Source organism: Penaeus vannamei, chromosome 11 (genome assembly GCF_042767895.1).
Source record: "Penaeus vannamei isolate JL-2024 chromosome 11, ASM4276789v1, whole genome shotgun sequence".
NCBI classification, from domain to species: domain Eukaryota; kingdom Metazoa; phylum Arthropoda; class Malacostraca; order Decapoda; family Penaeidae; genus Penaeus; species Penaeus vannamei.
In genome coordinates this window covers 40,836,288-40,848,787 of record NC_091559.1, presented here as the reverse complement: position 1 = coordinate 40,848,787, position 12,500 = coordinate 40,836,288, and the positions used below count along the sequence as shown (strand labels likewise).

Here is a 12,500-nt window from a genome sequence, read left to right as displayed (position 1 = left end):
GAGAAAGGGAGACAGTGAGGGAATGATGGAATTCAAGATATAATACCTTAAAAGAGAAGAGCTTTCCATGTCCATGAACAGGACATGGAAATCGAGCGGAAATTTGAATGCACCAGGAAACCAGAATATAAAAACGTAAAGATTAGAATAAAAATATGATAAATATAAGAAAGGCAGGGTGTGCCGTCTATCAAGAATGATAGAAATGGAAGTAGAGAAAACTAAAAATTTGAAGAAAAGACAAACATACCATGCTCCAGATGTTTCTAGTAAGGATGGGAGTTGATACATGAATTTCAGCGAATGTTAGAGGAAAGAGTAGCTGCATTAGAGAGGAGATTGGCTTGAAATTATAGACCATTACTTAGAGATCTAAGGTATTGGTTCCCAAAGTGGGCCTTCTGGGGTCGGTGGAAAGATCGGACGAAGCGAAGTAAAAGGGTTTGGTGGGGGGGAAAGGATGGCGTTAGGAGCAATTAAGGATTTTTAAAAAATAAGTCTGACTGTCAATATGGTTAATGGTTGAAACAAATAAATGTGCTAATCAAAGGTCTTATAGCACTATAGTAAAAAAAATCTAGCGAAAAGGAAAAAAAATGAGTTAACGATTAAAGTAAAATGTGTTCGATGCCAAAGGTTATAGTGTTATAGGTTATTATGGTAGTGAAAAGAGTAAATAGGGGGTACAAATGAAGTAAAGCGGAGATTAGTAAAGGAAATGGTTAAGTGCATAGGGCGATTGGATGGAATGGAGTGTATCTATGGTTGGGGAAGCAATAGGAACATTGTTTAAGGAAAACTGGCCAAAGAGCTATTATGAAACAAACAACGATGCACATGGAGGAGAGGATAGGGTGTGTTGCGAAAGAGTGTGAGGAAGAGAAGTGGAGGGAACTTGAGGAGGAGGGGCTGGATATCGGCAAATACATTGAATGTTGGGAGTAAAAATTCTTGGATGTCTTCAAGAGTTTCTGGAGGGGAGTTGAGTGAGGAGAAGAGGGGATAGATATCCGAGGAGCAGAGGGAAAGGAGGGTGTAGGAGAGGATGTAGTAGGCAAGGGTGGAGTGGAACGTTTAGGTTGTCTGGTGTAACAGGTTAAGTGAGAAGGAGGGGAGGGTAGGCATCGGAGAAGTGATAGAGATTGGAGTATCTGGATTTAGAAGGCACATGGAATTTGACTGAAGGAGAGGAGGAGTAAAGGTAGGATGGTTCGGGGTAGAGGGAAGGGATACGGAGACATCTTGAGAAGAAAGGAGAGGAGCAGAGCGAAGGACAGTTTTGGAATAGGTAGAGAGAGAAAGAAATCTTGTCTGTGTGCTTCCTGTCTGGCCTTACTTGAGGCCTAGTTTAAATCTGAGAACTGCTACCTCTGATTCGAGCTTATAGGCAGGGCAGCTCCTATAAAATACATTATTGGCACGCGTGTGACTGAGCAGAGCAATTTGAACGGTCATGACCAGGTTGGGCACATAGAGGGCAGCGGGCTGTGAAGTAAGTGTTTGACTAGGTGGCCAAACGCCAACATTTGACATTAACGAGGAAGGGGCCGATATGGTTGGACAGGGAAGGGCACTCCACCAAAATAAATATTATTGGGGAGGTCACGTCTACAGAGGCTAATCTTGGCAATATTGGGCCAGATGTAACCCTGACAAGGTATGAAGGTTCGAAACGACTACGAAAGGAAACTTTGCCTACTTGTATTTGGGGACATTGTTGGAAGAGAAGGGTATTAGCATAGTAAGGAGTTGTTGGAGAAATCATGAAGAATCGAGTACTCAAAACTTTGGCAGAGGTAGAGGCAATAGAAGGACGAGGGCGGGAAGATGGTGTATGTACTAATGTGGGGAGGAGGACAATATGGATGAAGTCTTATAATGAGGGGGGAGGATGTAGAAAATGAAGACTGCAGTAGGAGATCGATTGGAGACTGTTGGGAGAGAGGACGGGGTGCATTCGGAAGGTTGAGGTGTTAGTATAACTGGTCGGGAAACCAATTAAATTAAATTTAGATAGGCTTGTTGATGAAGGCACAAGTCTTACTGCCCCTAATAAAAGTAAAAATACCAATTATTGGCCGTGGTGAGCCTGAAATATATTGGGAAGCAAGTAATAATGACAAGAAAATAAATGTGCTAGACATCAAAGGTCATATAGCACTATGGTTTTGTATTGTGTTGGGAGGGTTTTCAAAGTTCTTTATTAGAGTTAAAATGTCAAGTTTTGACGGTCATTTATTCTATGATAGTATAGCATTTAAAGGAGAAGAGGGAAAGGGTAGATGAGGTAAGATAGGTATTGATGAAAAGAGGAAGGGTTGAGGATAATGGATGGTTAGATCGAACGAAGGATATTTATGCGTCTGAGGAAGGAGAACAAGTTATCAAGGGAAAAGGTGGGGGATTCTGTAAGGCTGTCTGACAGGTTGGGAGGTCGGGGAAGGGATATATGAGGGAAAGTAAGGGTACGGGCTTCGGTAAAGTGAGGGCAGAATATTAGGATATGTGGGACAGAGATAAGACATTGCATGTAAATATATTGGGAAAAGAAACAGTCTATTCTTCAGAGTCTCCAGGAGTGGTAAGGGTTAGGCTATTAATCAAGGGAATATTGTGCCCATGGCTCCTAGAGGCTGTTCATGACTGACACAAAGAAGCCTTTCATCCTTTCAGCACAGCTCACACCTTAGTGGACAGAAGGGGATGAAGAGGGAAAAAGGAAAGGGGGAGAAGAAAAGACCAGGCAAAATTAGTTGATGCTGAGCCCCAAGATAGGGTCAATTGCTTCCCTTGGGTCTCAAGTCTATCCCTGTCTCCTAATCCCCACAACGAGGAGCAAGGCATTGGGGGGACTTTTCCGTATAATGCACCATTTTTGACACTTAATAAATCCTTGGCCCCCTTCCCTCTATCCTCTAACAGCAGAAAGTTAAATCGGTTTGGGTAAACTAGTATGCTTTCCTTTACAACGATATAGGCCTATATGAAAGTAATTCAAACATTTACACCAGATGTCTTTTAGAAGACGGTTCCTACCCTCTACTTTGAAAATCACAAGACTAGATGTTTAGCACTTTGGTTTATGTTTTCACCAAATCTCACTTCATGACTTTTATTTGACAAGACACAATAACACAAGCATATACTTTATCAGTAAAAAAAAAAAAAAAAAAAAAAAATCTCTAATTTCCAATATATTACTATGAAGCTGAAGGGAATAAAACTTACATTTCATGTATTTTTTTTTCTTTGGACTTTTATTAAAAACAGAAACATGTAGATATAATTTTCACATATTATCAAAAAGTATAACCTTATACTCCATGCTGACAACACGGTACTGCAGAACCTTCTTTCACCCGACTTTAAAATACTTCAGGTGCACTTATGCTAATGGAAAACTTTTGGAAAGGAGTATCACAGATAAATACATATACGCCTATGAAAAATGCAGCTTGTAAATGCGAACAAAAAAGTGGGGGATATCCTACTACAACTACCTGCATTTTCCAGAAAAATTGGCCTAGTCCTTTAAAAAACAATTTAAAAAGAGAAAACATATGTAAAGGTTTCAATTTTGTCACTTTTATTATATTCAGAATAAAGATGCCATAGAAGGGGGTGGGGAAATCATTCATAAAGACGAAGATGCTTGATCAGTCTCGGGCCACATTTATTCCCAGGATGGTGGAGGAAGGTCAAATATTTCCCCCATTACCGGTTCCAACTTGTTCACTTTTTCAGGCTCTGTGGAAGAGAGGAGTATCATGATAATTACATATTTACAACACACACTTGTTAATATTCAGATAATTTAGTTTTGACAGTAATGGATGTAATAACCCAAATAATTGTTAACATCTGACTAGCCAAGATTGTGGTCTTGTAATAGATTTCACTAACCATCAAGGTAATAGATCCCCAAATTAATGGATTTTAAACATTTCCCTACTAAGTGAAAGGATTTTTTTTTCTTTTTTTTTTTTTGAAAAAGAGCATGAAAAGAGAGAAAGGAAATAAGGAATAAAGAGGGAGGGAGGGGGAGAGATTTTTTTTTTTTTTTTTTATTTGATGGCACTGGGGATGGCATGTATGTACATGTCAGGACCACCGAGTTTAATTTATTAACAGTCTTTACACATGGATGGCTCTATCAGTAATTAAGTCACCAATGCGCAAATTGCTAGTACTACCTACCTCACCTGTTTACCCTTTTCCTTGATTTTATAAAATACTTTCTTTTATCTTCTTATAATTATAATGCCTACAATAATATCAGCACCAATACTGATAGCATTAGTGAAAGTAACCTCTTCCCCCCAAAAAACACAAGTAAAGGAAATTAGGTGAGGTCACAAGGTCAACTACTTGACTAAGCACTTGTGGGGCAGTCTTTGAAACATTACATAAATTACTAGAGTGACCACTACATCTTCCTGGCAGTACTGGGATGAAGATGGAACGACAATACAGTTCTAAAACCCTACCTCTCATGGTGGACATGAGGGAGAATGACCTTGGGGGTGACTTGGGGATCTTAGAAGGAGAGAGGCTGCTCAACTCGGGTCGTCTGCACACTTCCCAGAATCTGACGAGCTTGCTGATGTGCTGGTCTGACAAGTTAAGCGAGGCTGGGAAGATGTCGGAGTAATCTGGGGGGGAAGGAACAGAAGGAATCATTTGAAATTACAATACAATTGTTCTCAATATGAACAAATATGAAGGAAAAAAAATTAACATCAATGGAAACAAGAATAACGGATAAAAAATATAAAATAACACCAAGAAACCAATGAAATGGTTACATGCTAAATAAGGTACCCAAGAACCTGAAGACACATTATCCAATTAACACTGGCCATATTACCACAATCTAAACTGACTGACTCGGCCTTTCTCACCTTCCTTTTCCTTGATCTCTGGGAAGAACTCAGGCTCCAGATCTGCGTTGGGTTTCTGTATTATCTGTGGCATGGCTGTGGAACATCAAGAATAATTGCTTCTTATCACTGGTTTATTGAGATTGTTCCATTCACATCAATTTATATAGAACTCATCAGTGCACACTGAATTTCACAAAGTTGTATGTATGCATATTAATTCAGGTATGCCTGCATGACCATTCAAAAGATTACATAGCAGTTTGTATTTCAGTTCCTATGAATTTTGTGACATTATACATACTTGAATATACAAATTGTTTTTTAATTGCTTAATTTTTATTCTGTGCAAAAAAATCATGAGACACTAAGCATAAAAGGGGGTAGGGTTAGTTAATATGTACTAAATGAACCTCAAAGTGAAATTGCACTATTTTACTTACATGTAGCAAGAACTGTCTGCTTTTGTGTCTTCTTCACTGCACTACCAGAAACCATGCGGTTGCTGATGTCTCCAAAAGAACGTGGCTTCATGTGAGATATATTTGACGTCTGACTGAACTTCTTCTGACTGTGAACTGCTAGACCTTGTGATGTTCCTGTTCAAATAAATAATCAACAACAAAAATTGAGGGGATACAAGAGAGAAAGAGAGAGAGAAAGAAAAGAAAAAAGAAAAGAAAAGGAGAGAAGGGAGAGAGATGATAATAAAATGGGCATTAATATTCGCTTCACGTGTACTGCACACCTAACTGCAAATTAAATCAACATTGCAATTTATCAAGCTTTGTTATTTTTTACTTTTTACTTTAGTTTCAAAATGAACAGAGAAAGCTAAAGAGGAGGACGAAGAGAAAGGAGTGAAGCTAGAAGAAGCAAAGAAAAATAGAATCTTTGGACTTGCCTTGTGCACTGCGAACTCCCAGTCCCATGTGTGTCTTCATCTTTGCCCCTCGCTGAGCAATGGAATTTTCCTGGTCATTTACTGGTACTGTGGCAGTCGACATGGTGAATCTGGAATCATTTTAAAGTCATCACCCTGCTACATAAACAATTCTGTATCAGCGATGGATAAGGGCTCCAACTATCCAAAAGAGTACACACAGTGACACAAACTATAAGGTCTAAACTCAAGCTAAAGGCCGATAAACCTCCATCTCATTCAATCTACCAAGATACGAGACCTCCTTGGTGATCTACTGCCCAGTAAGTGACTGGTCCAAACTCTCTCTATGTGTGGCACTGGTCTGTTAACCTCTGTGGGACATAAGCCACTATTTCTGCAGTTCTATTCATAACTTCAATAAATGATACAAGCATACTCTAAATACATAAATATAAACAATACATCAGCTATTCATTAGGATTATTTACATATGAAACTGATCATTGCTAAAAAAAAACTGGATCTGACTTGCAAAAAATGATCTGAATATGATAACTAATTTTTTTTTTTTCTTTGTGCCTCAATGCAATAAAAGTAAAATGTACCTCATAAAAGTTTTAATTATAATAACCTTGCAATATATGTTTATAAAAAAACTATGCTTGAAGTCAACACAAAATATGTCAGATCTAAATGGGCAAAGTTTACTGGGTAGTTTATTCACTGTCATTGAATTTCTTCCAAAAGCGAACATAATTCATAACCTTTTCATGACTTCATAATGCAAGACCTAGTACTTGCAGTTGCATATCATAACCTTCAGGATAAATACTTCAGGATGATATTGCCAAGAGCAATGCACAGAGATAAAGGGATATGGACACTGCTCTCTCATAGAGCAGGCCTCATATTTACCACAATATGAGGAAAATATCCACTGCATATCACCACTCGGAGACTAAATCCAAAACACTGTCACAGAGCTCTTAAGGTTACATTTCTATAAGTTAACCTGAAGTGCTAATAAAGTACTAAAATAGGGCAAGGGGATAAGAACATTTCATTTTTGAAAATGACAGTCCTCATGTTAGGACTTCCTACAATTGTGAAGAATCTGGCTTAAGAAAATTGTGTCAAGAACTGATTTCTGTTACAAAATTTCTTTAAACATACGACCATTAGTTTCTAGTGGGTGTGTCGTTCACAGTAACAAATCCCTTACTTCAAAAGCAAGTTGTAGTGTATTGTAGAGTAAATAAAATAGTCAGCCTTTAATATCTACAAATGATGTACTACACTGGAGGAAAACATTATAAATGTATAAAAGTTTATGACAAAAATTACTGCTTAGAAAATATAAAACCTAAAAATAATAATTATAGTATTGATTGGAAAAATATTTAAAAAATTGTAGAAATATTAGAGTTTATGCATAGCACTAAACACAAATAAGTAAATATGGAGAGAAAGACTTAACAAATGTAGAAGAAAAACTACAGTAATAGCTAAAAAAGCATATCAAGCAATCTACAGAAAGCAAAAGCAACACCAAAATCGATTATCGAAGTCTGCGCACACATACTCGGAAATCCAGACTCTAACCTCTGCTTCTCACTCTCCAAGGAAAGCAAAGAAAGCAAAGAAAGTCCTGTGTGTACATATATTGACATGACAGTTTGCTGACTAAACATGCAATTACTCTCAATCAAGAAATGTCATCAGATATACATGAAGGGAGTTTGCTAGGAAAATGGAGTCCATCCTATCCCTTCAATATTTTCCTCTTATGAACACTACCACAAAGGTTTATTTGAAAATCTATTTAGGCAGACCCTTGAACGTGGGCATCTATCTCGCCACCTCTCATGCTAATGGTCGGCAGCATCAATGTGGCTACATTATTTCTAACACCATTTTCATTACATTTCTCACTTTTTACTGTAAATATGTATTTAATTTAATTAATACAAATATTGATATCGTGTGTACTTTGGAAAAAGCAACATATTTCTAATCATAAAGCCCACAGAAAATAAGTTCCTTACACAATAACCTAGGCATAGAATAACTAAATAGCACAAGCAACAAGTTAAAAAGAGAAAAAAGGTAATTTTACACAAAAGTTCTCAATAATGGATTGTGACAATTTTGATATCAACGGATTTCTCTCACTCTTTGCTATCCAAATATGTAGGAATTACTGCATGGAAACCCCCCCATTGACAACACTCTTGGCCCCAATAGAGTATGTAGGTACCAGGGAAATTGTGGGGTAAAATATGCATATACACAGAACAACTCACTATATTGTTTAAACCCACCAACCCCTGTAATGGAACACAAAGAATCCTCCACATACTCACAGCACGAAAGAGCGTATGACCGACACGCAGGAGTGCCTGATGCCAAGTCTGTCTAATGCTCTCTCCTGCCGTGAATACGTGGAGGATTCTTTGTTTTCCTGGGTGGGGGCTGGTGGCAGCAGCTCTACATAAAGGAAATGCAGGGGTCACAGCCCCCTTCATTAGACAATCTAGCAACTGATTATGTATATTATTTGTATTTTAGACCGCAATTTCCTTAGTGCCTTTCTTGCCCTCCCCTGCTATCAGGATAAGAATGTGGAGGTTTAGGAGGCGGTTTTCTGTGCAATAATTTCTATATTTGGATACAGGAGAGACAGAGGGATTCATTGATACTAATGTCATAGTGATTGATTAAGCAGAACTATTGTAGGAAATAGCAAATATATATAAATATATGTATATACATACATTATATATTATATGTCTATCTAAAATGAAATTGAAAAATTATCTGAAAAGGGTTGTTTTACAGAATGAATCTTCCTCACGGATCACGACTTAGTATCAATGGATACAGGAAAGTTACCAGGGAAATTGCGGGGTAAATTTTGAATAATATACATAGAATCTGTCAATATATCTAAAGCTGGGGGTTGCTGCCCTTAAATGGAAGACACAGAATCCTTTACATACTCATGACAGGAGAGAGCACAAGACCGGGCAAGTCTATCCTACACTCTCCTGCCATGAATACGTGGTGGATTCTTAGTTTTCCTGAGCAAGGGTTAGGGGGTAGCAGTCCCCCATGGGAATTGCATTAGACAAAAAGGTAACCGATTCTGTGTACATTATTTGTATTTTACCCCCATAATTTCCCTGGAACATCCCCCCCCCCCTGCTATTGGGGCCAAGAATGTCGGGGTTTGGAGGTTTCTGTGCAATCGTTTTTATACACTTGGATAGCAGAGAGTAAGAATAATCCATCGATACCAAAATCGTCGCGGATCGCAGAACTTTTCTGTAAAATTACCCTGAAAAGTGGTCAGAAACATTCAGCGAAAAGTTCCCTGCACTTCCTTCCTTGATAGTGGTTTTCTGGATACTCTCATATTATTTTCTATTCCTGCGCTTCCTACACCATACACCAACATACCACAACTTCAGAAAAATACAAGCGACTCAGAAATTCCTCAAGACCAAAACAAAATAAATGAAATAACTGCAAGCGTTAATATTTCTCTGATTCTGTTTACCCAGAGAAACCTACACAATATACTCAATATTTTCGCTAAATAACTTACAGTTTCCTCTTCTTTCCCCACAGACTATCGGGAAAGAACCTCGTGGACGTCCACCGAAGAGGAATGGGATTAATTTGCAAAGAGTGAACGAGAAATGAGCGAAAAACACGCGACGAAAAAGTTTAAATTTCTCGCCCAGGCAATGTCGACGTCTCAATCCGTTACCGGTCATCAACCATTTTCCCCCCAAAAAATAAATACCGAAGATCTGATTAAACATATACGATAACCCAAAAATTAAATACAGTTAAGAATAAAAAAGAGTACCCGATACATCAAAAGTATCCCCCCAAAAAAGAATTTCTAACAACTACACATATCAACAAAAGGCAATATAACGAAACCGAAGTCAAAAGCACCGAAAGACAAACGAACGCAGCGGTAGAAACGGCGTGGGGTTGTTATTTATCATTGGGGGTCTGGGGGTGGTGGAAGGGGGGGGCTACTTGCTTTTTGCTATTTAATTCATTCATTATCTAATAATGGGTTATCTTAATCGACTATTATCTACACATATTACTTTCTGATGGGATATTGGTGTCACAGACTACATTTAAATCATTTGTTTGAAAGATAGTTAAAATTAGTTGCTTCATAATTACACTCACTAGTTTGCCTATTCACTATTCAAATAAACCATTTTGATCGGTTGCTGTGTATTAGAATTTCTTTTTGATGGAATAAATATGTTTCAGTATTGATTTTAAAAACTTGTTAATAAGCCACTTCAAATTATTTGTTACATACTTATTTCCTAGTTTAAGCAGTAATGAATGAACTATTTCAATTGAATGGTTACAACGATTACAACTATGGAATCAATATTATTCAAAACTCAAGTCAATATCTGATATATTAAGTGGATTGTGACTAAAGGGTTAGATTTAAAAATGGTAACATAAAACATTATATATTTATTATAGTCATTCTCTTATGATCATGAGAAATGGAACGATGATAAGAATTAGAGCAATGCCAGTTGATAATCCTAGCGATAATGATAATGGTAATAATGTGGCGATGATGTTGATAATAATGATAATCATGGTAATAAAAATGGTGACAATAATGACAAAATTTACAGTATCTTCATAATGATAATCTAATTTCAATAATGATGATAATCTATAATTGTGATAATAATAAAAACAATAACAATGATAATGACGATAATGATATTACTAATACTACCACTACTACTACTAGCAATAGTAATGGAAATAACAACAACAATATTGATAATAATAATGATAATAATGGCGACAATGATACTTATAATAATAATGATAATAATGGCGACAATGATACTTATAATAATGATAATAATAATGAAAACAAGAATACTGATAACATTAATAATGATGATGATGGACATGATGATGAAAATGACAATAATCATTATAATAATGATAATTACGGTAACTAACAATATCTACATTGGTAACTATTATCATTATTGTCATTATCATTACTTTTATTTTCTATCAGACAGGTAATGAAAATAACAACAATGATGCGGACAATATTAATAACATTAATAATAACAATAAAATAATGATAACAATAACAGCAATCACAACGATAATAATAATACCGAAACAAATATGATGATAATGATGACAACAATAACTATGATAATGGTAATGATTATAATATTGATAATAACTGCAACAACAGTAATTATAATGTAATGGTGATAACACTAATACTTATACAAACAGAAAATGATAATGATAAAAACTGTATGATAATAATGGTGATAATATATATATATATATATATATATATATATATATATATATATATATATATATATATATATATACATATACACATATACATACACACACACACATACACACACACACACACACACACATATATATATATATATATATAAATATATATATATATATATATATATATATATATATATATATATATACAGAGAGAGAGAGAGAGAGAGAGAGAGAGAGAGAGAGAGAGAGAGAGAGAGAGAGAGAGAGAGAGAAAGAGAGAGAGAGAGAGAGAGTATAATCCGAGGTAATCACTGATCTTGAATGCGCTCACAAATGCAGCTTCGGTGAGTTCGTTGACTAACCGCGCTGGGCAACCGTTTCATCGATAGGTATCCGGTTACAATTGAATCTCACAGACCGCAGTTCTCAATTCATCTTCTTAGTCAGCAGCGTGGTCTTGCATTTTTATTCATTATATACTCAGACAAAAAGAAAAAAAAAGGGGGAGAAGTGTATCTTGTAAGTGGGTTTCAAATGTATTCTATTTCGAACATCCAAGTAATGGGGATCGTTTTGTTTACGTCAAGAGAGGGTTTCAATGCCATTTTGTCTATAATTGTAGTGTTGGATCAAGTTTGTCGACTGATTTACTTTTCCAGTCGACCGTACAAACTCTCCACAGGAATTTATCAGGCTGATGTTATTTACTCAATTATCATTATTAAAAAAAAATATTTCCGTCCTTATTTGGATCGAAAATAGCTTAATTATTTACTTCAATATTTTTTTCTCGTCTTCATTTTGATCGAAAATTTCTTAATTATCAATTTCATTCTTTTTTAAAATTATTTTCGTCCTCATTTGGATCGAAAATTGCTTAATTCTTTACTTTATCCATTTCTTCTCGTCCTCATTTGGATCGAAAATCACCTAATCTCTCCACACTTAGTCAGCCATGACAAGAAAGTGCGCGTGCAATGTGACGAATAAAAAAGGCTGTCCCATTCACACTTCTCACGCCATATCCTCTCTTATATCGTTACGACGGAAAGGTGATAAAAGACCGTTCGATACAGTTAGCGTTATCTTTTATATATTTAGACACTTTTATTATGAGTGTAAGATAATAAAATCGTTTAGGTCTGATATAGAAGTTAATAACAACATTAGGTAACAGAAGTAGTAATAGTAGTAGTAGTGATAAGAGCATCGATGATTGTAATATTAGTTATGATAATGATAATTATAAAGATAATTACTACTATTACTTCTAGTACTGTTTTTGATTAATCATTATTATAATAGTTACTATTATCATTACCATTCTTTTCTGTTATCATCATCATATTAATAATGATTATCATCATCAATATACTAGTAGTGATGCT

At 36.0% G+C, this 12,500-nt stretch overlaps 1 protein-coding gene across 1 annotated transcript; it reads right to left on the bottom strand.

Moving 5' to 3' along the window:
* Nucleotides 1-3,515: 3,515 nt before the first annotated feature.
* On the bottom strand, nucleotides 3,516-8,271 carry LOC113803169 (uncharacterized). Its single transcript, XM_070127295.1, has 6 exons — nucleotides 8,130-8,271; nucleotides 5,785-5,894; nucleotides 5,324-5,479; nucleotides 4,902-4,976; nucleotides 4,488-4,652; nucleotides 3,516-3,747 (listed from the first exon to the last, which is right to left on the bottom strand). The coding sequence occupies exons 2-6, from the start codon at nucleotides 5,885-5,887 to the stop codon at nucleotides 3,674-3,676; spliced, it is 573 nt and encodes a 190-aa protein (XP_069983396.1). The 5' UTR covers nucleotides 5,888-5,894; nucleotides 8,130-8,271; the 3' UTR covers nucleotides 3,516-3,673.
* Nucleotides 8,272-12,500: the final 4,229 nt, after the last annotated feature.